Source organism: Lucilia sericata, unplaced genomic scaffold (genome assembly GCF_015586225.1).
Source record: "Lucilia sericata isolate MDLA Ls3-8-SP2 unplaced genomic scaffold, ASM1558622v1 Contig000254F_arrow, whole genome shotgun sequence".
NCBI classification, from domain to species: domain Eukaryota; kingdom Metazoa; phylum Arthropoda; class Insecta; order Diptera; family Calliphoridae; genus Lucilia; species Lucilia sericata.
In genome coordinates, this window is record NW_023994280.1 from 432,987 (window position 1) to 459,573 (window position 26,587).

At 31.9% G+C, this 26,587-nt stretch overlaps 1 protein-coding gene across 1 annotated transcript in view; it reads left to right on the forward strand.

Moving 5' to 3' along the window:
• The window catches only part of LOC119602806 (lachesin-like), a 43,130-nt gene that overhangs the window by 12,926 nt on the left and 3,617 nt on the right, over positions 1–26,587 (forward strand). Inside the window, exons 2-8 of the mRNA XM_037954527.1 lie at positions 3,550–3,759; positions 19,327–19,433; positions 21,811–22,018; positions 22,133–22,294; positions 23,055–23,183; positions 25,372–25,462; positions 25,573–25,656. Coding sequence (XP_037810455.1) covers positions 3,642–3,759; positions 19,327–19,433; positions 21,811–22,018; positions 22,133–22,294; positions 23,055–23,183; positions 25,372–25,462; positions 25,573–25,656 — 899 coding nt within the window. The 5' untranslated portion in view covers positions 3,550–3,641. The remainder of the gene's footprint in view (positions 1–3,549; positions 3,760–19,326; positions 19,434–21,810; positions 22,019–22,132; positions 22,295–23,054; positions 23,184–25,371; positions 25,463–25,572; positions 25,657–26,587) is intronic.

A 26,587-nucleotide genomic window follows, 5' to 3' on the forward strand; every position in this document is an offset into this window, starting at 1 on the left:
ACAGTTATGCACATGTAATATTTACATTTTACATTACATACCTCTATACAAATAAATGTATCTGTTAGTGTATGTATATAGTTTTTTTTTTTGTTGCATATGCAACACTTTGCATTTTGTATGAAATTGAACAACACACATGTATTCGCATAAAATGAGAAAAAGGCAAATATAAATGTAGATATTTTATTGTAAAAAATGTACATACAAATATACAAATGTATACACAATATATGTATGTATGCATACATTCAAAATACATACATATGAATAAAATAATAAAAAGGTCAGTAAAGTGCAGCAGGAAGTAGTGTCGCATTCATATTCATAAATCATTTGGAAAATTGATGCAGCAGCAATAACATTGCTGCCAACAACAGTTAAATTGTAGAAATATAGTTATACCTTGCTACAAATATATTCATATTTACATACACATATGTGGAGGGGTAAATTAAGATGGCGTTCAAAAAAGTTTGTTTTCAAAGTTTTTAATTAAAAAAAATCATTACTTTGTGTTGAGTATTTACGTCCAATGAAAAGTATGGATCACATAAGATTTCCAATTAGACATTACTGAAAGCTTTCTGCAGAGTACATTTAAAAGCTTTTCAGAGACTTTTTGCCATAATTACATAAAATGCAGGTGAAGTCACTTAAAGCCGGTTTATTTATATCCCAACTTTTCTTAAAACAAGGCAGTAAGGTCTGTTTAAACTCTATACCGGGGGTCATTTACATATATAGGGGCCAGGTGAGATCGTGAACCGATCTTGCCCATTTTCAATACCAACAATAAGAAGTATTTGTGGAATATTTCAGCCCTCTAGTTTTTTTCCGTTCAGACTCTACCGTGTTTTCAACAGAAAGACAGACATGGCTGGATCGTATTAGTATCTAATGAGGACCAAGAATATATATACTTCTCTGAGCCTTAAACCAATATATCGATGTGTTACAAACTTAATGATACAAAATATATCACCCATCTTAATGGTGGGTTTAAAAACCTATTATTCTCGTAAACTCAATCGCTCGTAGTAGTTCATACTTGAGTCAATAGACTCGTCGATAGGCTTGTGTACTGCAAAAGCCCAACCTTAAACTAGACCATGGACTATTTAAGAAACTATTCAATAGTTTAGTCAATAGTCTAGTTAATATGTGAAATGTTCTAAAGGTGAAATTTTAATATGATATGGTCAATTCCATAATATCGTACATGACATTTGAACACCTAATGAGTGGCACTTTGAAAGCACAAGAAGATGCCTCTTCTTGACCAGTTACAGCTTAGCCTTGTCCCATTAAGTTCTTCGAGTGCAAACCTTACGATTATTAAACTCGTGCTGAACTTTCTCTCTCTCTCTCTCTCTCTCTCTCTCTCTCTCTCTAGAGATCTTAATATTGGTTGTTTGCCTTTAGAAGTGATTGCTGAGTCCAATAAATTACTACTGATCACATCCTCCATCTAAATGTATTTGTCTATTCGAATTTTGACGTGGGGTTTCCTATGTAGTACTCTACTCTTTCCTTTTCAGTGCCTAGTTTATTCTTCCGCATTTAGACATCCTTTCTTTTGAGAAAGTTATCGCTTGTTTTTGGAAAAGGGGAAATATTTTTCACCCTGCGTCTGTTCTTAGTGTTCGGGAGATCTGGTTGTTTTTGCCTGCCTGGTTGGTTTTTGCCTGCCTACGATATATTCATATTCTTCAGAGTGTCTTCAAATTGACTTTTATGATCTTCTGAAGAAGTAATCTCGATGGGTCGCAATCTTATTTACCTCTTCTACCATATGTTCTACTTTACCATAGTTGGATCTGTTCTTAAAAGGCTTGAGATCTGGTTATTTTTGCCTGCCTCCGTGATTGAGAGGTAATCCAATATATTCTTCAGAGTGTCTTCTGATTGAAATAATATGATCTTGTGAAGAAGTAATGTCGATGGGTCACTATCTTATTTAACTCTTCTACCATTTGTTCTATTTCACCATAGTTGGCATTAGGTCTGATAGTGTTATTATCACATGAGGGATCAGAGACTGAAGTTCAAACTCTGAGCCCTGATTTTTCTCGAAAACCCAATTCAATTCACCTTTGTGAGAGTAGATAGCAGTGTCGATTTATCCATTTCCATCTGTCTGTCTATCCTTTTGTATGTTGAAATTAGTTTTCAGCAGACCCCAGATATTTGCGAGATCCGAATTTTCAATAAGTCGTTCCGACATACTTTTAGAAAAACTTGTACCAAAATGAACAGTCCATGTAAATATTACGTTTTTTTCATTCTTGATTAGTTTTTTCAGAAACTATAGCAATTTTTTTCAACAAATTTTGTCACAAGTCTTTTTTTCCAATCGGAGACTAAATCGGTTAAAAATTTCACATAGCTCCCATACAAATTTACATACCGACGGAAAATGGATCTATTGTTAACAACTTCATCTAGAATATCGTTATTACCGTAACATTTTCCACGTATAAATCTAATATCAATAGAATCCACAACAACATTTTTTACTAAAATTTATTACTAAAAACTAATTTTCACTAAAAATCAAATTTCTTATCAAGTATTCAATTTTTTACCAAAATACAACTTTTTACTATGAATCCAATTTTTTGGCTTAAAATCCATTATAAGTGTGACGCCCTAATATAAAAACGTGAGCTTTACATCTAAAAATACATACATACATATGTGGATGTGAATGACATTGTATCGTATGTGTATACGCCTTTTTCCACTAAGTGCAACAACATCGATGCAACAAAACTTTTACGTGTCATAACACAATGAGACAAAAAAATCGAGTACTCATTTTTAACAGGAATAAAAGAAAAATAATATGAACAATCATCATTTATTTGTACACTGGAAAAAAATCTTGGAGATATTTTACATGTTTACATTACGAAGTAATAGTAGAAGGAAGAAGTTGTACCAGTGCAGCATTCGAAGCACCTACAGAAAAAAGTTTGACTCTAACTCTAGATTTTGATAGTGTATAGTCATACATGCTATGTTACTCATAGACATTTGGCTAGAGTTTTCTTACTGCATAATGTTAGCGTTATTTTTGATTTTTATCTAGGGTTTAACTAATTGTCACATGTCCAGCACACAATTTTTGTTACAAACTCACTTATACGTACATATATACATATTTATATGCATACACCCATATAACTTTATATGCACACACAAATGTATAAATATTTATTTTTAAATATTATCCCCATTAGAAATTTTACCTCCCCGCTTTAAATTGAACTTCTGTCATATAACATAAACCTGCCCTGACATTCTCATATACATATATACTATTTGCCAAAAGAAATCACGACAGTACAAAACCGGTTGTGGACATTTTTTTTCGTAAACATAACATTTCAATTTCGATTGACAACCCCTGCTGTTGTCCACCTTAAAATTGACCAAATGTTGTGGCAAAAAATCACAGAGTTTAAATTTAAAAATCAGCATGGATAAGTGCAATTTTTAATTAAATTTAATGTGTTTTTAAATATATTTATGCCAACATTTTAGAAAATATAGAAAAACTGACCGTGTAATTTAATAATTAAATTACCGTAAACTGGAAATTAACTGTCGTACATCAATAAAACAACTGCAGCAACATGATATTCCTGATGACAGTTATCAAAGTGCTGCTTATAGCACTAAATATATTCCCCAGTCGCTTTACAAATCGGAAGGTGATGTTTTTGATTTATCTAACAAATTTGGTAACGCATGGTAAGTACAATTTCTAAATTTATTCAAATATTCTTAATTAACTGACTGCATTTGATCTTAACTGACTCACATATAAGGTTCACACGACAACGCTTATGGATCTTCAATGAATATCAGTATTCTGACAAAGTTTTAGATTGAAATATTACACTGTGCAACAGTAATTTTCACACATGAAAAAATTATTAACTCTGTGTATGTAATATGGACTTTTATGTTTTCAATCAAATATACGGTTTTTAATGGGAAATTAAAGCGATCACAGATTTTCTTTCTTTTTGCCCTAGCGCCTTTAGTTTAGCCAGAAAATTGACTTTTATATTTTCACTCAAAATTTCGGTTTTTGGTGGAAACTAAAGTGATCACAGATTTTCTTTGTTTTTGTCCTAGGGCCTTTAGTTTAGCCAGAAAATGGACTTTTATGTTTTCACTCAAAAATTCGGATTATGGTGGGAAACTAAAGAGCTCACAGATTTTCTTTGTTTTTGCCCTAGCGCCTTTAGTTTAGCCAGAAAATGGACTTTTATGTTTTCACTCAAAAATTCGGATTTTGTTGGGAAATTAAAGTGATCACAGATTTTCTTTGTTTTTCCCCTAGCGCCTTTAGTTTAGCCAAAAAATGGACTTTTATGTTTTCACTCAAAATTTCGGTTTTTGGTGGGAAACTAAAGTGATCACAGATTTTCTTTGTTTTTGCCCTAGGGCCTTTAGTTTAGCCAGAAAATGGACTTTTATGTTTTCACTCAAAAATTCGGATTTTGTTGGGAAATTAAAGTGATCACAGATTTTCTTTGTTTTTCCCCTAGCGCCTTTAGTTTAGCCAGAAAATGGACTTTTATGTTTTCACTCAAAAATTCGGTTTTTGATGGGAAATTAAAGTGTTCACAGATTTTCTTTGTTTTTGCCCTAGCGCCTTTAGTCTAGCAAGAAAATGGACTTTTATGTTTTCGCTCAAAAATTCAAATTTTGTTGAAAAATTATAGTGATCACAGATTTTCTTTGTTTTTGCCCTAGGGCCTTTAGTTTAGCCAGAAAATAGACTTTTATGTTTTCACTCAAAAATTCGGATTTTGTTGGGAAATTAAAGTGATCACAGATTTTCTTTCTTTTTGCCCTAGGGCCTTTAGTTTAGCCAGAAAATGGACTTTTATGTTTTCACTAAAAAATTCGGTTTTTGGTGTGAAATTAGTGATCACAGATTTTCTTTGCTTTTGCCCTAGAGCCTTTAGTTTAGCCAGAAAATGTACTTTTATGTTTTCACTCAAAAATTCGGATTTTGGTAGGAGACTAAAGTGATCACAGATTTTCTTTCTTTTTGCCCTAGGGCCTTTAGTTTAGCCAGAAAATGGACTTTTATGTTTTCACTCAAAAATTCGGTTTTTGATGGGAAATTAAAGTGATCACAGATTTTCTTTGTTTTTGTCCTAGCGCCTTTAGTTTAGCCAGAAAATGGACTTTTATGTTTTCACTCAAAAATTCAAATTTTGTTGAGAAATTAAAGTGATCACAGATTTTCTTTGTTTTTGACCTAGCGCCTTTAGTTTAGCCAGAAAATGGACTTTTATGTTATCACTCAAAAATTCGAATTTTGTTGAGAAATTAAAGTGATCACAGATTTTCTTTGCTTTTGCCCTAGTGCCTTTAGTTTAGCCAGAAAATGTACTTTTATGTTTTCACTCAAAAATTCGGATTTTGGTAGGAAACTAAAGTGATCACAGATTTTCTTTCTTTTTGCCCTAGGGCCTTTAGTTTAGCCAGAAAATGGACTCTTATGTTTTCACTAAAAAATTCGGTTTTTGGTGTGAAATTAGTGATCACAGATTTTCTTTATTTTTTCCCTAGCGCCTTTAGTTTAGCCAGAAAATGGACATTTATGTTTTCACTCAAAAATTCGGATTTTGTTGGGAAATTAAAGTGATCACAGATTTTCTTTGTTTTTGCCCTAGGGCCTTTAGTTTAGCCAGAAAATGGACTTTTATGTTTTCACTCAAAAATTCGGTTTTTGATGGGAAATTCAAGTGATCACAGATTTTCTTTATTTTTGCCCTAGTGCCTTTAGTTTAGCCAGAAAATGGACTTTTATGTTTTCGCTCAAAAATTAAAATTTTGTTGAAAAATTATAGTGATCACAGATTTTCTTTGTTTTTGCCCTAGGGCCTTTAGTTTAGCCAGAAAATGGACTTTTATGTTTTCACTCAAAAATTCGGATTTTGTTGGGAAATTAAAGTGATCACAGATTTTCTTTATTTTTGCCCTAGCGCCTTTAGTTTAGAAAGAAAATGGACTTTTATGTTTTCGCCCAAAAATTCAAATTTTGTTGAAAAATTATATTGATCACAGATTTTCTTTGTTTTTGCCCTAGGGCCTTTAGTTTAGAAAGAAAATGGACTTTTATGTTTTCACTCAAAAATTCGGATTTTGTTGGGAAATTAAAGTGATCACAGTTTTTCTTTGTTTTTGCCCTAGCGCCTTTAGTTTTGCCCTAGGGCCTTTAGTTTAGCCAGAAAATGGACTTTTATGTTTTCACTCAAAAATTCGGATTTTGTTGGGAAATTAAAGTGATCACAGATTTTCTTTATTTTTGCCCTAGGGCTTTTAGTTTAGAAAGAAAATGGACTTTTATGTTTTCACTCAAAAATTCGGATTTTGATGGGAAATTAAAGTGATCACAGATTTTCTTTATTTTTGCCCTAGCGCCTTTAGTTTAGCGAGAAAATGGACTTTTATGTTTTCACTCAAAATTTCGGTTTTTGGTGGGAAATTAAAGTGATCACAGATTTTCTTTGTTTTTGCCCTAGGGCCTTTAGTTTAGCCAGAAAATGGACTTTCATGTTTTCATTCAAAAATTCGGTTTTTGGTGAGAATTTAAAAAGATCACAGATTTTCTTTAGTTTTGCCCAGGGCCTTTAGTTTAGCCAGAAAATGGACTTTTATGTTTTCACTCGAAAATTCGGTTTTCGTTGAGAATTTAAAGTGATCAGAGATTTTCTTTATTTTTGCCCTAGGGCCTTTAGTTTAGCCAGAAAATGGACTTTTATGTTTTCGCTCAAAAATTCAAATTTTGTTGAAAAATTATAGTGATCACAGATTTTCTTTATTTTTGCCCAGGGCCTTTAGTTTAGCCAGAAAATGGACTTTTATGTTTTCAATCAAAAATTCGGTTTTTGATGGGAAATTAAAGTGATCACAGATTTTCTTTATTTTTGCCCTAGGGCCTTTAGTTTAGCCAGAAAATGGACTTTTATGTTTTCGCTCAAAAATTCAAATTTTGTTGAAAAATTATAGTGATCACAGATTTTCTTTATTTTTGCCCAGGGCCTTTAGTTTAGCCAGAAAATGGACTTTTATGTTTTCAATCAAAAATTCGGTTTTTGATGGGAAATTAAAGTGATCACAGATTTTCTTTATTTTTGCCCTAGCGCCTTTAGTTTAGCCAGAAAATGGACTTTTATGTTTTCACTCAAAAATTCGGTTTTTGATGGGAAATTAAAGTGATCACAGATTTTCTTTATTTTTGCCCAGGGCCTTTAGTTTAGCCAGAAAATGGACTTTTATGTTTTCACTCGAAAATTCGGTTTTCGTTGAGAATTTAAAGTGATCATAGATTTTCTTTATTTTTGCCCTAGGGCCTTTAGTTTAGCCAGAAAATGGACTTTTATGTTTTCACTCAAAAATTCGGTTTTTGATGGGAAATTAAAGTGATCACAGATTTTCTTTATTTTTGCCCTAGCGCCTTTAGTTTAGCCAGAAAATGGACTTTTATGTTTTCGCTCAAAAATTCAAATTTTGTTGAAAAATTATAGTGATCACAGATTTTCTTTATTTTTGCCCAGGGCCTTTAGTTTAGCCAGAAAATGGACTTTTATGTTTTCAATCAAAAATTCGGTTTTTGATGGGAAATTAAAGTGATCACAGATTTTCTTTATTTTTGCCCTAGCGCCTTTAGTTTAGCCAGAAAATGGACTTTTATGTTTTCACTCAAAAATTCGGTTTTTGATGGGAAATTAAAGTGATCACAGATTTTCTTTATTTTTGCCCTAGCGCCTTTAGTTTAGCCAGAAAATGGACTTTTATGTTTTCACTCAAAAATTCGGTTTTTGATGGGAAATTAAAGTGATCACAGATTTTCTTTATTTTTGCCCTAGCGCCTTTAGTTTAGCCAGAAAATGGACTTTTATGTTTTCACTCAAAAATTCGGTTTTTGATGGGAAATTAAAGTGATCACAGATTTTCTTTATTTTTGCCCTAGCGCCTTTAGTTTAGCCAGAAAATGGACTTTTATGTTTTCGCCCAAAAATTCAAATTTTGTTGAAAAATTATATTGATCACAGATTTTCTTTATTTTTGTCCTAGGGCCTTTAGTTTAGCCAGAAAATGGACTTTTATGTTTTCACTCAAAAATTCGGATTTTGTTGGGAAATTAAAGTGATCACAGATTTTCTTTATTTTTGCCCTAGGGCCTTTAGTTTAGCCAGAAAATTGACTTTTATGTTTTCGCTCAAAAATTAAAATTTTGTTGAAAAATTATAGTGATCACAGATTTTCTTTATTTTTGCCCTAGGGCCTTTAGTTTAGCGAGAAACCAGAAAATGGACTTTTATGTTTACACTCAAAAATTCGGATTTTGTTGGGAAATTAAAGTGATCACAGATTTTCTTTATTTTTGCCCTAGGGCCTTTAGTTTAGCCAGAAAATGGACTTTTATGTTTTCACTCAAAAATTCGGATTTTGTTGGGAAATTAAAGTGATCACAGATTTTCTTTGTTTTTGCCCTAGGGCCTTTAGTTTAGCCAGAAAATGGACTTTTATGTTTTCACTCAAAAATTCGGATTTTGTTGGGAAATTAAAGTGATCACAGATTTTCTTTAGTTTTGCCCTAGGGCCTTTAGTTTAGCCAGAAAATGGACTTTTATGTTTTCGCTCAAAAATTCAAATTTTGTTGAAAAATTATAGTGATCACAGATTTTCTTTATTTTTGCCCAGGGCCTTTAGTGTAGCCAGAAAATGGACTTTTATGTTTTCAATCAAAAATTCGGTTTTTGATGGGAAATTAAAGTGATCACAGATTTTCTTTATTTTTGCCCTAGCGCCTTTAGTTTAGCCAGAAAATGGACTTTTATGTTTTCACTCAAAAATTCGTTTTTTGATGGGAAATTAAAGTGATCACAGATTTTCTTTATTTTTGCCCTAGGGCCTTTAGTTTAGCCAGAAAATTGACTTTTATGTTTTCGCTCAAAAATTAAAATTTTGTTGAAAAATTATAGTGATCACAGATTTTCTTTATTTTTGCCCTAGGGCCTTTAGTTTAGCGAGAAACCAGAAAATGGACTTTTACGTTTACACTCAAAAATTCGGATTTTGTTGGGAAATTAAAGTGATCACAGATTTTCTTTATTTTTGCCCTAGGGCCTTTAGCTTAGCCAGAAAACGGACTTTTATGTTTTCACTCAAAAATTCGGATTTTGTTGGGAAATTAAAGTGATCACAGATTTTCTTTGTTTTTGCCCTAGGGCCTTTAGTTTAGCCAGAAAATGGACTTTTATGTTTTCACTCAAAAATTCGGATTTTGTTGGGAAATTAAAGTGATCACAGATTTTCTTTAGTTTTGCCCTAGGGCCTTTAGTTTAGCCAGAAAATGGACTTTTATGTTTTCGCTCAAAAATTCAAATTTTGTTGAAAAATTATAGTGATCACAGATTTTCTTTATTTTTGCCCTAGGGCCTTTAGTTTAGCCAAAAACCAGAAAATGGACTTTTATGTTTACACTCAAAAATTCGGATTTTGTTGGGAAATTAAAGTGATCACAGATTTTCTTTGTTTTTGCCCTAGGGCCTTTAGTTTAGCCAGAAAATGGACTTTTATGTTTTCACTCAAAAATTCGGATTTTGTTGGGAAATTAAAGTGATCACAGATTTTCTTTATTTTTGCCCTAGGGCCTTTAGTTTAAATTTGGATTTTGTTGGGAAATTAAAGTGATCACAGATTTTCTTTATTTTTGCCCTAGGGCCTTTAGTTTAGCCAGAAAATGGACTTTTATTTTTTCACACAAAAATTCGGTTTTTGATGGGAAATTCAAGTGATCACAGATTTTCTTTATTTTTGCCCTAGGGCCTTTAGTTTAGCCAGAAAATGGACTTTTATGTTTTCACTCAAAAATTCGGTTATTGGTGGGAAACTAAAGTGATCACAGATTTTCTTTGTTTTTGCCCTAGGGCCTTTAGTTTAGCCAGAAAATGGACTTTTATGTTTTCACTCAAAAATTCGGTTTTTGTTGGGAAATTAAAGTGATCACAGATTTTCTTTATTTTTGCCCTAGCGCCTTTAGTTTAGCCAGAAAATGGAGTTTTATGTTTTCACTCAAAAATTCGGATTTTGTTGGGAAATTAAAGTCATCACAGATTTTCTTTATAGCGCCTTTAGTTTAGCCAAAAACCAGAAAATGGACTTTTATGTTTTCACTCAAAAATTCGGATTTTGTTGGGAAATTAAAGTGATCACAGATTTTCTTTATTTTTGCCCTAGGGCCTTTAGTTTAGCCAGAAAATGGACTTTTATGTTTTCACTAAAAAATTCGGTTTTTGATGGGAAATTAAAGTGATCACAGATTTTCTTTATTTTTGCCCTCGGGTCTTTATTTTAGCCAGAAAATGGACTTTTATGTTTTCACTCAAAAATTCGGATTTTGTTGGGAAATTAAAGTGATCACAGATTTTCTTTATTTTTGCCCTAGCGCCTTTAGTTTAGCCAGAAAATGGACTTTTATGTGATTAAAGTGATCACAGATTTTCTTTATTTTTGCCCTAGCGCCTTTAGTTTAGCCAGAAAATGGACTTTTATGTTTTCACTCAAAAATTCGGTTTTTGATGGGAAATTAAAGTGATCACAGATTTTCTTTATTTTTGCCCTAGCGCCTTTAGTTTAGCCAGAAAATGGACTTTTATGTTTTCGCCCAAAAATTCAAATTTTGTTGAAAAATTATATTGATCACAGATTTTCTTTATTTTTGTCCTAGGGCCTTTAGTTTAGCCAGAAAATGGACTTTTATGTTTTCACTCAAAAATTCGGATTTTGTTGGGAAATTAAAGTGATCACAGATTTTCTTTATTTTTGCCCTAGGGCCTTTAGTTTAGCCAGAAAATTGACTTTTATGTTTTCGCTCAAAAATTAAAATTTTGTTGAAAAATTATAGTGATCACAGATTTTCTTTATTTTTGCCCTAGGGCCTTTAGTTTAGCGAGAAACCAGAAAATGGACTTTTATGTTTACACTCAAAAATTCGGATTTTGTTGGGAAATTAAAGTGATCACAGACTTTCTTTATTTTTGCCCTAGGGCCTTTAGTTTAGCCAGAAAATGGACTTTTATGTTTTCACTCAAAAATTCGGATTTTGTTGGGAAATTAAAGTGATCACAGATTTTCTCTGTTTTTGCCCTAGGGCCTTTAGTTTAGCCAGAAAATGGACTTTTATGTGATTAAAGTGATCACAGATTTTCTTTATTTTTGCCCTAGCGCCTTTAGTTTAGCCAGAAAATGGACTTTTATGTTTTCACTCAAAAATTCGGTTTTTGATGGGAAATTAAAGTGATCACAGATTTTCTTTATTTTTGCCCTAGCGCCTTTAGTTTAGCCAGAAAATGGACTTTTATGTTTTCGCCCAAAAATTCAAATTTTGTTGAAAAATTATATTGATCACAGATTTTCTTTATTTTTGTCCTAGGGCCTTTAGTTTAGCCAGAAAATGGACTTTTATGTTTTCACTCAAAAATTCGGATTTTGTTGGGAAATTAAAGTGATCACAGATTTTCTTTATTTTTGCCCTAGGGCCTTTAGTTTAGCCAGAAAATTGACTTTTATGTTTTCGCTCAAAAATTAAAATTTTGTTGAAAAATTATAGTGATCACAGATTTTCTTTATTTTTGCCCTAGGGCCTTTAGTTTAGCGAGAAACCAGAAAATGGACTTTTATGTTTACACTCAAAAATTCGGATTTTGTTGGGAAATTAAAGTGATCACAGATTTTCTTTATTTTTGCCCTAGGGCCTTTAGTTTAGCCAGAAAATGGACTTTTATGTTTTCACTCAAAAATTCGGATTTTGTTGGGAAATTAAAGTGATCACAGATTTTCTCTGTTTTTGCCCTAGGGCCTTTAGTTTAGCCAGAAAATGGACTTTTATGTTTTCACTCAAAAATTCGGATTTTGTTGGGAAATTAAAGTGATCACAGATTTTCTTTAGTTTTGCCCTAGGGCCTTTAGTTTAGCCAGAAAATGGACTTTTATGTTTTCGCTCAAAAATTCAAATTTTGTTGAAAAATTATAGTGATCACAGATTTTCTTTATTTTTGCCCAGGGCCTTTAGTGTAGCCAGAAAATGGACTTTTATGTTTTCAATCAAAAATTCGGTTTTTGATGGGAAATTAAAGTGATCACAGATTTTCTTTATTTTTGCCCTAGCGCCTTTAGTTTAGCCAGAAAATGGACTTTTAAGTTTTCACTCAAAAATTCGGTTTTTGATGGGAAATTAAAGTGATCACAGATTTTCTTTATTTTTGCCCTAGGGCCTTTAGTTTAGCCAGAAAATTGACTTTTATGTTTTCGCTCAAAAATTAAAATTTTGTTGAAAAATTATAGTGATCACAGATTTTCTTTATTTTTGCCCTAGGGCCTTTAGTTTAGCGAGAAACCAGAAAATGGACTTTTACGTTTACACTCAAAAATTCGGATTTTGTTGGGAAATTAAAGTGATCACAGATTTTCTTTATTTTTGCCCTAGGGCCTTTAGTTTAGCCAGAAAATGGACTTTTATGTTTTCACTCAAAAATTCGGATTTTGTTGGGAAATTAAAGTGATCACAGATTTTCTTTGTTTTTGCCCTAGGGCCTTTAGTTTAGCCAGAAAATGGACTTTTATATTTTCACTCAAAAATTCGGATTTTGTTGGGAAATTAAAGTGATCACAGATTTTCTTTAGTTTTGCCCTAGGGCCTTTAGTTTAGCCAGAAAATGGACTTTTATGTTTTCGCTCAAAAATTCAAATTTTGTTGAAAAATTATAGTGATCACAGATTTTCTTTATTTTTGCCCTAGGGCCTTTAGTTTAGCCAAAAAGCAGAAAATGGACTTTTATGTTTACACTCAAAAATTCGGATTTTGTTGGGAAATTAAAGTGATCACAGATTTTCTTTATTTTTGCCCTAGGGCCTTTAGTTTAAATTCGGATTTTGTTGGGAAATTAAAGTGATCACAGATTTTCTTTATTTTTGCCCTAGGGCCTTTAGTTTAGCCAGAAAATGGACTTTTATTTTTTCACACAAAAATTCGGTTTTTGATGGGAAATTCAAGTGATCACAGATTTTCTTTATTTTTGCCCTAGGGCCTTTAGTTTAGCCAGAAAATGTACTTTTATGTTTTCACTCAAAAATTCGGTTATTGGTGGGAAACTAAAGTGATCACAGATTTTCTTTGTTTTTGCCCTAGGGCCTTTAGTTTAGCCAGAAAATGGACTTTTATGTTTTCACTCAAAAATTCGGTTTTTGTTGGGAAATTAAAGTGATCACAGATTTTCTTTATTTTTGCCCTAGCGCCTTTAGTTTAGCCAGAAAATGGAGTTTTATGTTTTCACTCAAAAATTCGGATTTTGTTGGGAAATTAAAGTGATCACAGATTTTCTTTATAGCGCCTTTAGTTTAGCCAGAAAATGGACTTTTATGTTTTCACTCAAAAATTCGGTTTTTGATGGGAAATTAAAGTGATCACAGATTTTCTTTATTTTTGCCCTAGCGCCTTTAGTTTAGCCAGAAAATGGACTTTTATGTTTTCGCTCAAAAATTCAAATTTTGTTGAAAAATTATAGTGATCACAGATTTTCTTTATTTTTGCCCTAGGGCCTTTAGTTTAGCCAGAAAATGGACTTTTATGTTTTCAATCAAAAATTCGGTTTTTGATGGGAAATTAAAGTGATCACAGATTTTCTTTATTTTTGCCCTAGCGCCTTTAGTTTAGCCAGAAAATGGACTTTTATGTTTTCACTCAAAAATTCGGTTTTTGATGGGAAATTAAAGTGATCACAGATTTTCTTTATTTTTGCCCTAGCGCCTTTAGTTTAGCCAGAAAATGGACTTTTATGTTTTCACTCAAAAATTCGGTTTTTGATGGGAAATTAAAGTGATCACAGATTTTCTTTATTTTTGCCCTAGCGCCTTTAGTTTAGCCAGAAAATGGACTTTTATGTTTTCACTCAAAAATTCGGTTTTTGATGGGAAATTAAAGTGATCACAGATTTTCTTTATTTTTGCCCTAGCGCCTTTAGTTTAGCCAGAAAATGGACTTTTATGTTTTCGCCCAAAAATTCAAATTTTGTTGAAAAATTATATTGATCACAGATTTTCTTTATTTTTGTCCTAGGGCCTTTAGTTTAGCCAGAAAATGGACTTTTATGTTTTCACTCAAAAATTCGGATTTTGTTGGGAAATTAAAGTGATCACAGATTTTCTTTATTTTTGCCCTAGGGCCTTTAGTTTAGCCAGAAAATGGATTTTTATTTTTTCACACAAAAATTCGGTTTTTGTCGGGAAATTAAAGTGATCACAGATTTTCTTTGTTTTTGCCCTAGGGCCTTTAGTTTAGCCAGAAAATGGACATTTATGTTTTCACTCAAAAATTCGATTTTGTTGGGAAATTAAAGTGATCACAGATTTTCTTTGTTTTTGCCCTAGGGCCTTTAGTTTAGCCAGAAAGTGGACTTTTATGTTATCACTCAAAAATTCGGTTTTTGATGGGAAATTAAAGTGATCACAGATTTTCTTTATTTTTGCCCTAGAGCCTTTAGTTTTGCGACAAAATGGACTTTTATGTTTTCACTCAATAATTCGGTTTTTGATGGGAAATTAAAGTGATCACAGATTTTCTTTATTTTTGCCCTAGCGCCTTTAGTTTAGCCAGAAAATGGACTTTTATGTTTTCACTCAAAATTCGGTTTTTGATGGGAAATTAAAGGCGCCCTAGCGCCTTTAGTTTAGCCAGAAAATGGACTTTTATGTTTTCACTCAAAATTCGATTTTTGATGGGAAATTAAAGTGATCACAGATTTTCTTTATTTTTGCCCTAGCGCCTTTAGTTTAGCCAGAAAATGGACTGTTATGTTTTCGCTCAAAAATTCAAATTTTGTTGAAAAATTATAGTGATCACAGATTTTCTTTGTTTTTGCCCTAGGGCCTTTAGTTTAGCCAGAAAATGGACTTTTATGTTATAATTCGAATTTTGTTGGGAAATTAAAGTGATCACAGATTTTCTTTATTTTTGCCCTAGCGCCTTTAGTTTAGCCAGAAAATGGACTTTTATGTTTTCACTCAAAAATTCGGTTTTTGATGGGAAATTAAAGTGATCACAGATTTTCTTTATTTTTGCCCTAGCGCCTTTAGTTTAGCCAGAAAATGGACTTTTATGTTTTCACTCAAAAATTCGGTTTTTGATGGGAAATTAAAGTGATCACAGATTTTCTTTATTTTTGCCCTATCGCCTTTAGTTTAGCCAGAAAATGGACTTTTATGTTTTCGCCCAAAAATTCAAATTTTGTTGAAAAATTATATTGATCACAGATTTTCTTTATCTTTGTCCTAGGGCCTTTAGTTTAGCCAGAAAATGGACTTTTATGTTTTCACTCAAAAATTCGGATTTTGTTGGGAAATTAAAGTGATCACAGATTTTCTTTATTTTTGCCCTAGGGCCTTTAGTTTAGCCAGAAAATGGATTTTTATTTTTTCACACAAAAATTCGGTTTTTGTCGATTTTGTTGGGAAATTAAAGTGATCACAGATTTTCTTTGTTTTTGCCCTAGGGCCTTTAGTTTAGCCAGAAAATGGACTTTTATGTTATCACTCAAAAATTCGGTTTTTGATGGGAAATTAAAGTGATCACAGATTTTCTTTATTTTTGCCCTAGCGCCTTTAGTTTTGCGACAAAATGGACTTTTATGTTTTCACTCAAAAATTCGGTTTTTGATGGGAAATTAAAGTGATCACAGATTTTCTTTATTTTTGCCCTAGCGCCTTTAGTTTAGCCAGAAAATGGACTTTTATGTTTTCACTCAAAATTCGGTTTTTGATGGGAAATTAAAGGCGCCCTAGCGCCTTTAGTTTAGCCAGAAAATGGACTTTTATGTTTTCACTCAAAATTCGGTTTTTGATGGGAAATTAAAGTGATCACAGATTTTCTTTATTTTTGCCCTAGCGCCTTTAGTTTAGCCAGAAAATGGACTGTTATGTTTTCGCTCAAAAATTCAAATTTTGTTGAAAAATTATAGTGATCACAGATTTTCTTTGTTTTTGCCCTAGGGCCTTTAGTTTAGCCAGAAAATGGACTTTTATGTTATAATTCGAATTTTGTTGGGAAATTAAAGTGATCACAGATTTTCTTTATTTTTGCCCTAGCGCCTTTAGTTTAGCCAGAAAATGGACTTTTATGTTTTCACTCAAAAAAGATATTTTTCCTTTCTTTTTTCTAGCGCCTCTAGTTTAGTTTGGATTCTGAATAAGTTTATCTCTAAATTTAAATATTTTATCTTATATGAAAGCTTTCATTTCAAATATCTGTAACCACTTCTTAATAAAATTGCATCTAATTTATTACAGAAATGACGTTGAAAAAGTATTCATTTCACTTAACGTATATTATTTTGTATTAGAAGGTAAATAATTGAAAATCTAACATATCTGCTATTCAAAGAACACAAATTTTCATTTGAATACTTTGCTACATACATACTATTAATTCATATTAGACTGGCTCAAAACAGATCCAAATTAACTGGGCAATGTATTAGCGCTGACGGTCCATAAGAACTGCTGACAGATGCCTGCCTTGTCCTGCTGATATATGATAACAACAAACACAAAATCAAGGGGTTTCCTTAAGATTAAGTTAATAAAAATTTCAAATTTATTTTTTAACTCGCAACCAGTCTAATTTAAATAAATGTGAGTACATAATACGAGTACATTTATTTTACACGCAAGTAATTTAAGATTCATACATAAGTTTCAACCATACAGATGAGTTTTTTTCGTTCTTGTGATGATTTTACTACTCCACTTTGCTCTATGCCCGACTGTTTCAACTTCGAATTCCACAGCTTGTGCTACAGCCAAAAAATATGGTAACAGTTTCGTCTTTTTTCTATAAAGATGTACTTACATACTCATAGTACATTCATGTATTTACGAAAGTATAAATGTACTTATACATTGTACACATTCATGTATTTTTATGTATAAATCCCTTTACATTTTTTACATTCGTTTCGTTGAGTAGATTGAAGTATAAATATTTAATTGGTGATTTGTGGTTTTACCACAGACACATTTGTACATATGGTGGGCGGTATGTTGGGTGGCATGGGTGACTTAGCAGGCTGTTGGGTGAGTGGGAGTTGTATGTTGTTTTAAATTTCCATTTAAAAATGTATTGGATTTTTAAATTCAGATGTTGTTGCTGCTGCAGCAGGAGTCTGTAACGTACATATGTGTGTAAGAAATTCTTTTTTGCGGTTTCATATTTCACTGCTCTCAGGAGGTTTTGGAAATTGATGTTCTATTACAGAATGGGAGTAAATGTTAATTCCTTTATTTCTTTTTTCGTTGGAGCATATGTGTGAGTGTGTGTGTAAAAACAATGTAAACTTAGGAGCACGTTTATTTCCTAATTTTCCACAGTAAACTAATTCACATTAAAAAACTTTAAATGGGAAAACAAAACGCACATAATAAAACTTTTAAAAATATGGACATTTATTTTATTGCTCACTAAAATCAAGTACTAACTTGAAAGTGGACGCTAATGCAAGAGGTGGTTACATGAAAAGATTTAGTAAAATTTTTTTTTAATAAACTAAACTTGTTTATTTTTGATAACAAAAACAATTTTAGAAACATTTCTATATTTGAATGTTAAATTATGATCCTATTTGATCATGTGTTTGGAAAACAGAACACTTAATAACCAGAATTTTAAAGTTTCTTCTCTTTAGCAAATTGTAACAAATCTTTAGCAAATTGTAGCAAATAGATTATAGACTAGACTATAGACAAGACTATAGACTAGACTATAGACAAGACTATAGACTAGACTATAGACTAGACTATAGACAAGACTATAGACTAGACTATAGACAAGACTATAGACTAGACTATAGACGAGACTATAGACGAGACTACAGGCGAGACTATAGACTAGACTATAGACGAGACTATAGACGAGACTATAGACGAGACTATAGACGAGACTATAGACGAGACTATAGACGAGACTATAGACGAGACTATAGACGAGACTATAGACGAGACTATAGACGAGACTATAGACGAGACTATAGACGAGACTATAGGCGAGACTATAGACGAGACTATAGACTAGACTATAGACGAGACTATAGGCGAGACTATAGACGAGACTATAGGCGAGACTATAGACGAGACTATAGGCGAGACTACAGACGAGACTATAGGCGAGACTATAGACGAGACTATAGACGAGACTATAGACGAGACTATAGACGAGACTATAGACGAGACTATAGACGAGACTATAGACTAGACTATAGACTAGACTATAGACTAGACTATAGGCTAGACTATAGACTAGACTATAGACTAGACTATAGGCTAGACTATAGACTAGATTATAGACTAGACTATAGGCTAGACTATAGACGAGACTATAGACGAGACTATAGACGAGACTATAGACGAGACTATAGACGAGACTATAGACGAGACTATAGACTAGACTATAGACTAGACTATAGACTAGACTATAGACTAGACTATAGACTAGACTATAGACTAGACTATAGACTAGACTATAGACTAGACTATAGACTAGACTATAGACTAGACTATAGACTAGACTATAGACTAGACTATAGACTAGACTATAGACTAGACTATAGACTAGACTATAGACTAGACTATAGACTAGACTATAGACTAGACTATAGACTAGACTATAGACTAGACTATAGGCTAGACTATAGACTAGACTATAGACTAGACTATAGGCTAGACTATAGACTAGATTATAGATTAGACTATAGACTAGATTATAGATTAGACTATAGGCTAGACTATAGACTAGATTATAGACTAAACTATAGACTAAACTATAGACTAGACTATAGACTAGACTATAAATTATACTGTAGATCACTGTAGTTTAGTAGGAAAATTAGTCGGTGGTTATTTAAGTTGCTCCCCAGCTGAATATTACACTCTTCTATGAAGTAAAAAGTTGTCTAAAACCGAATGCTGGTTGCCACCATTGTGGTTAACTCAAAAAAATACAAAAAAATGCACATACAATAGTTGCAACCATTTTCATGATTTTCCCAAATGAGCAACAACTTAATTAAATGAAATAAACAGAAAAACTTCAATTTGTTTTGGAAAATAGAAAACAAAAAAAAAAAAAAAAGACACCCGCGTACTTGACAATGCTTATTGACGAGTTAATGTTGTTTAATATTTATTTTTCAAATTTCATCATTTAAAGTAAAATATTCGTTTCTATACCATTTTCAGTTATGATGAACGAGCCACGTTTTGCTCAACCAATACCTAATGTTACTGTGGCTGTTGGACGTGATGCTAATTTACCATGCGTCGTTGAACATTTGGGTGGTTATAAGGTAAGGTGGTGGATTTTTGATTAATTTATAAATGGCAAAATAAATTTATGTTTTTAATTGGCTTTATTTAGAGCAATGTTAAACTCAATAACAAGATTATGCCTTAAGTAGAAGTTATTTGGAATTTTTAAATCCTTCTAAAAATTGAGCTTAGTCTAGTGACGTAAATTAAGCTCAAGGCTAGAGTATCAGTATTAATCACAATTTCGAGCAATTATCCTTTTAATATCCCAATTTGTGTCGAATATTTTGATTTTGGTTTGTTTCTTTATTCTGGACTTTTCTTCCTACATTGATTCCTTTCGCAATTTGTAAGCCTGTAAAATTAACAGGTAGATCAATGTCATTCTAATGTGTATAACTATCATTGTATATTAATCGTTGTAAAATGTTTGTCTTGATATGAAAGATTTTAAATGTCAATGAATGGTTTTATGAGTTATACAAACTGCAAATTGGTTGCATCTTACACAAAACAGTCATACTTTTTTAATACATATTGATGTTAGTAAGTAACTAACTTTATTCAAATCTAGTTAAGCTTTGCAAATAAAAATTTGCAAAACATTCCATGTTATTCCATGTTACTACTGACAGTTTATTGCTTTGCATAGTGGGTTTTGTGTACAAGAATTATTAAGAAAAACTGGAGAGTGAGAAATGAATCTTAAATGGTAAAAGTACAGAGCAGTAGCATAGACAAAGAGAGACAAAAATACTCTTTAAGTGGGTTCGGTTTGTTATGAAGGTAGGGGTTTTCTAAGCCATCACAAACCATGAATTTTGATTTGAATTTTGAATTTTAGCCTGGAAATTGTGTTACTTCATTAAAAATCCTGCGAACATTTTTGCAAAAAAAAGTGATAATTTTCTCAGGCTCATATCTTGCAAACTGTTCGGAATTTTGATTTACCGTCCAAGGCATTTGTGATAAGGAACAGAAATTGTGAACATAAAAGATAAACAAACTTCATATTCATGTTTTCATTTCACATTGGAACCTTTTAAATTGTGAAATTGCACTGATTTTATTAACGACACCAGTACGTATACGTGTTAATGATTTATTGATATTACATATATTAAGTATACGTCTAATATAGAGAAATATGTAATAATCAAATTATTTAATGTTTTTTACGATTTTGATCTTGAAGATGTAGTTTTTTTGTTCTATATGACAATAGCTTCAGCTTTGCCTCAGACAGTAAATCAAAATTCTCAACAGTTTGTAAGGCATGAGTCTGAGAAAATATCTTGCAAACTGTTCGGAATTTTGATTTACTCTTCAAGGCAAAGTTGTAGCTTTAGTCATAAGGAACAGAAATTGTGAACATAAAAGATCAAAAAAACTTCATACTCATGTTTTCATTTCACGTTGGAACCTTTTAAATTGTGAAATTGCACTGATTTTATTAATGACACCAGTACGTATACGTATTAATGATTTATTGATATTACAAATATTAAGTATACGTTTAATATAGAGAAATACGTAATAATCAAATTATTTAATGTTTTTGCGATCTTGAAGATAACGTTTTTCCAAACGGTTTGCAAGATATGAGCAGGGGAAAATGATCACTATTTTCCAAAAATGACACCGAGAACCCAAATATTTTGGGTCCATAAAAAATGTGCAAGACTTTGGGCAAAACTGTTTTATAGGGCGTAGTGGCATCCGTATATAGTTATATTTTTTTTGGTGTTATAAAAACTAAATACAAATAAAGGCACCTACAGTAGTTAACTGCACTCAAAAGTATTCAAAATGTGTTTTTTCCATTACAAATTTTGGAAAACAAAACGGTTTTAAATACATATTAGTTAGACTTTGATATTTATTACCATTTATTTTGTAATCGGTACCACTTTGCTTTGGATTTTAAAACTTTGACCATACGTTGCACAAATACAATTTCAGACAAACGTAGAACAAAATGAAAAACTAACAGCTCAACGAATTTTTACCATTCCATTCCACAAACATGTTCTATATGAAATTGTATCAATAAAATCATGCTACATGTGCATCCAAAAGATAAATTGTATGTATTTGATATGTGTATGCATACATATATCCACAAGTAATGTTTAAATGAATGTACAACATATGTCAATAAATACATAACAATTGAAAGTTAGATTTGAATTTCATTCGATACGGAATTCATAGCACAACATTATCTTAACCTATGCTCCCTCGCTCTTACTCTTTAGTTGTTAGTTCGTTCGTTCGTTTTTAAATCTTGTTTGTTATTTGTTCAACTGGCAAAAGTACTTCAAAAAGTCTTTTTTTTCATTACAGTTTGTTTCTAAGGATTTTGCATTTTTTTTCTTTGATTATTGTTATACATATTTATTCTTCTTGTTGTAGGTTGCCTGGATACATATTGATAGACAAATGATTTTGACAATACATCGACATGTCATCTCAAGAATACCACGTTACAGCATCACTTACGACAATGCAAACACTTGGCTGTTGCATGTGAATCAGGCACATCAGGACGATCGTGGCTACTACATGTGTCAAGTGAACACGAATCCCATGATAAGTCAAGTGGGTTATTTACAAGTAGTTGGTAAGTAAATGAAAAATACAGCTGAAGAATATATATATATACATATATAAATCTCAATAAATCTGCATAAATAGTGTACATATTGATTTTTTCTTTTAACAATCTTCTTTAAAGTGCCTCCCAATATATTGGACATTGAGAGTACCCCCTCTTCGGTGGCTGTTAGGGAAAATCAAAATATTAATATGACCTGCAGGGCGGATGGTTTTCCAGCACCCAAAATCATTTGGCGCAGAGAAGATGGTGAAGAAATTGCTGTCGAAAAGAAAAAGAAAGGTAATATAAAAATAATCTCTCTATATGAAGAAAACAAAATTCCCACAAAAAACTAAAAACTGAACAAAATGAACAATGTTTTTTTAAAAAAATCTGTTTTGTTTTCTTTTAAATTGTCTCTTTAATCTCCTTTGGAATTGATGACCTCACATGCAAATCCTTTCGACCTAAACTACAAACTTGATACTGCTGCTGCTGTTGCTGGTGGTGGTGCTGCTGCCAAAAACTTCTTTCATTTTTAAAAATCTGTTGTTCTTTCTTTTTTCTATATATTTTTTTATATTGTTTATTTGTGTGTGTCTTTGTTTTTGCCATGTTCTCATAATACCTGGACGTAACTATTGCCCAACAATGCATATTTATCTGCATCTTTACTACGGCTGTTGTTTGTGTTGTTGACTTCAACCCACTTCATGGCAAATCCTGCTGCTGGATTTGGTTGCTGCTGTTATTGCTGGTCTTTTACAAACAATATGCTGACAATTTATATGTTTATTTTTTTTATACATTTTTCGTTTTTGCTGGCTTTTGGGAAATGTGCTTGAACATTGTTATACTTTTGTTATACCAACCAACCAACCAACTATCACCAATGAATATTTGGGTATAATATTGCTGCTGCTGCTATTCTATGTAAAAATATTTTGTTTTTCTATTTTTTGGGGGTATTTTTTGTGGATCTTTTGTTTCTGTTTTATCTTGTATTCCTGGTCATTTGTTGTTCACCTTGCTTGTTGGATGCTTGGTTGACTGGCTGCAGTGTTGGTGTATGATGGTGAAGTGTTGCCATTGACCAAAGTTAGCCGGAATGAGATGGGTGCCTATCTGTGTATTGCCACCAATGGAGTACCACCTTCTGTATCAAAGCGTATAATACTTGATGTTGAGTGTAAGTAATAGATGGATGACTTCTAAATTGTGGTCTTCAATGCAATGTATGTATGCAGGCATAACAAAAAACACAACAACTATAACAAAAAATCAAAATGTTTTGTCTGTTCTTTTTTTGTTCATTCTTTGAAACAAATAAATAGACGAGCAAAGCCTGTTGTAGCCATAATAAACGATGGACATTATGTTTTTAAATTAAGGGCACAAGGGTACAGATGTCCATAGTTACAAAACTAAAGCTACAAAGATAGATAGACAGCACATACATACGTAGGACATTCAAAAGTTCTGGTATCATCTAGACCGATAGGACGTTAGACTTTATGTCAGGGTGTTCGATTCCGAATGAAATGTTGTTAAAATTTCGCATCCTGAATGTTTTCGAGTAAAGGTTTCAGTGCGGACTCATCGGCCTAGGGTCTAGAAGACCCCAAAGTAAGCCACGTAAGACAATTATATAAAAGAGTAATAAATCAGAAATTTCTAAACGGTAAAACCGATTTTAAGTCGATTTGCCAAGAGCTTCTATACCCCCGGCCAAAACCTAAAACAAACTTTTAAAAGTACTAGTTATATTAACACTTCACACAGCAGTAGTGTAAGACTAACAAAATTTCAAATTTATACCAAGTGTTTAAATACATAGAAAAAAAATCCCCCAAAAAAAGTGTTGAATTTTTTTTCCTACTTATATTAATACTTTTATTTAGTTTTTGTATCATGTTGTTGTAGTTTTATTTTTTTCGTATGCCACTTGATAAAGTGCATAGTCAATTACTGATTCTGTTTAGCAGATATTGTCCTTTTACCAACTGTTACCAAAAGACGTGTATTAGAACAAGAGTCACGTAGCAAGTGTCATTTGAAAAATTGCACTTTAGTCAGTAGTAAAAACAAAACATTAAATTGATGTTTACGTTCCGTTTTAGAAAATATTAAAGTTGTTGTCGTTGTTGTTTGTAAGCGTCACACGAAAACTTAAAACTGGGCGAACAAAAAAAGTGGTAAAAGCCAAAAATAGTAAAAGACTGTAAAGGGGGGTTCTAACAAACTGAAAAATATAAAAATTCAAAAATGTTTAAGTACACACACAGAGAAAAGAGCACCTTTGTTTTTTTAATTTATTAAAATATAAAATGTATACTTGAGAATTCTTTACACGTCCTTTTGGTACGGTTAAAGTAGTTCTTTCAAAGCTCAGCACGTAAACAGTAAACGATATTTTTCATAAAAATTCAAGGTGTCATATACTAACATAGAGGAGATAGGTTTTAGTATTATTTAGGGGTGCTCTCAGGAAAAGCACCAAGTAACAAGGGGAACTGAACAGAAATTTTTGACAACCTTTTTATTTTGCAGTAAAAGATTTTGAGATAATATTTTATTTATAAGGTTGGTTTCCAGTTCAGTTGTGGCTCAGTTATATTTCAGATCTAGTACAATTCTAGTTCAGTTCTAGGTTAGTTGTAGATCAGTTCTAGTTCATTTCTAGTTCAGTTCTAGTTCAGTTCTAGTTCAGTTCTAGTTCAGTTCTAGTTCAGTTCTAGTTTAGTTCTAGTTCAGTTCTAGTTCAGTTCTAGTTCAGTTCTAGTTCAGTTCTAGTTCAGTTCTAGTTCAGTTCTAGTTCAGTTCTAGTTCAGTTCTAGTTCAGTTCTAGTTCAGTTCTAGTTCAGTTCTAGTTCAGTTCTAGTTCAGTTCTAGTTCAGTTCTAGTTCAGTTCTAGTTCAGTTCTAGTTCAGTTCTAGTTCAGTTCTAGTTCACATCTAGTTCAGTTCTAGTTCAGTTCTAGTTCACATCTAGTTCAGTTCTAGTTCAGTTCTAGTTCAGTTCTAGTTCAGTTCTAGTTCAGTTCTAGTTCAGTTCTAGTTCACATCTAGTTCAGTTCCAGTTCATTTAAAACTTACGACTATGTAATATGTATACCTAATGGAAAAAAGTTCTGAGGTATCGTGACATCGATCGGTGATCTCTTAAATTAATATTGATAATACTTATCTTATAGCGATCGGTTTCAAAATGTCAAAATGTAAGCTTTTGATGTTTTTATCGATGAGCTTTTGATATATATCAGGGAACTGTTAAAATATATTACATACATTATTTTAGACCTATCAAACTACCCTAATATGTATTGCTTAAAATTAGCATCCAGCCTTTTAATATAAAATTTTATTACCGTTATTTAGTTTCTCCCATGATTTGGGTGCCAAATCAACTAGTTGGAGCACCGGCTGGCACTGATGTAACCATCGATTGTCATACAGAAGCCCATCCCAAGTAAGTTGTCTATAAACTAAAAACCCCCTTTGGATATTTACTACTTATATAAAACAATTATTAAAATTTTTAATTTTTAATTTTTAATTATTTTAAAAATTTTTCCTCAGAGCTATAATATATTGGGTTTATAACTCAGTTATGGTATTGCCTAGTAAAAAATACAAAACGGATTATACTGAAAATTCCTACAGGTAATGAAAACATTTCATTTTACTTTTTGCCATAAAAATTCAATTTTTAAACTTTAGTTTACTAAGTAAATAAATAAATTTGATCAAATTTTAAAGTTTTTTTCCACTCTGCACAATTTAATGAAATATGAGTTTTAATATGAAATTGTTTTATGTTTTGGGGTCCATTTGAAATAAATGCCCGCCTCACTCATTCACTCCCTCTCTTCTCTTCCTCTGCAAGGAACAATGATTTCTTTGGCAAAAACTTCTACTCTCTTAATATTCTCCTAAGTGTTTTAAACTAATAAACAAAAGTCATTTTATCAAAAGTTAACTAAACTTGTCTCTAGAGCATATGAATGAAAATATGAACTAAAATTCTATTTGCGTATGTTGGAAAATATTAGTGTGTGTGTGTACGTATGTTTTAATGTTTGAGTTAAAGTTTTTTCTTCGAACATATTTTACATGTGTGCATTTTAAAGTGTGTGTGTGTATGAGTGTGTATATTTATCAAAATGTGAAATAACAAACTTTAATATGAACTCAAAACTTTGACATCATATATACAAACTAATCATTTTCTAACATAAGAAGAGTAATAGAAGTATAGTCGAAGTAGCAGAAGTAGTATGTTGCAGAAGGTTTTAGAAGCAGAACCAGAACTAGAAGAAAAAGTAAAATATTTGATATTCTTTGTAACATGCATATTAACACACATGCACAAACATCTTTTACATCATAAAAATATACAAAAATTAAACAGTGGGCCAAAAGGTTATTTATTTATTTGAATTTAGCCGTATTATGTTTTGGTTAAATTTTTAATTTTAGTCCCACTGTTCACTGCTTGTATGCAAGTATTGAACATTTACTTTAACAAAGAAATATAAATATATACCAGCAGTTCTGACTATTATAGAAAATATTCGAAAAATTTCTGATCTAT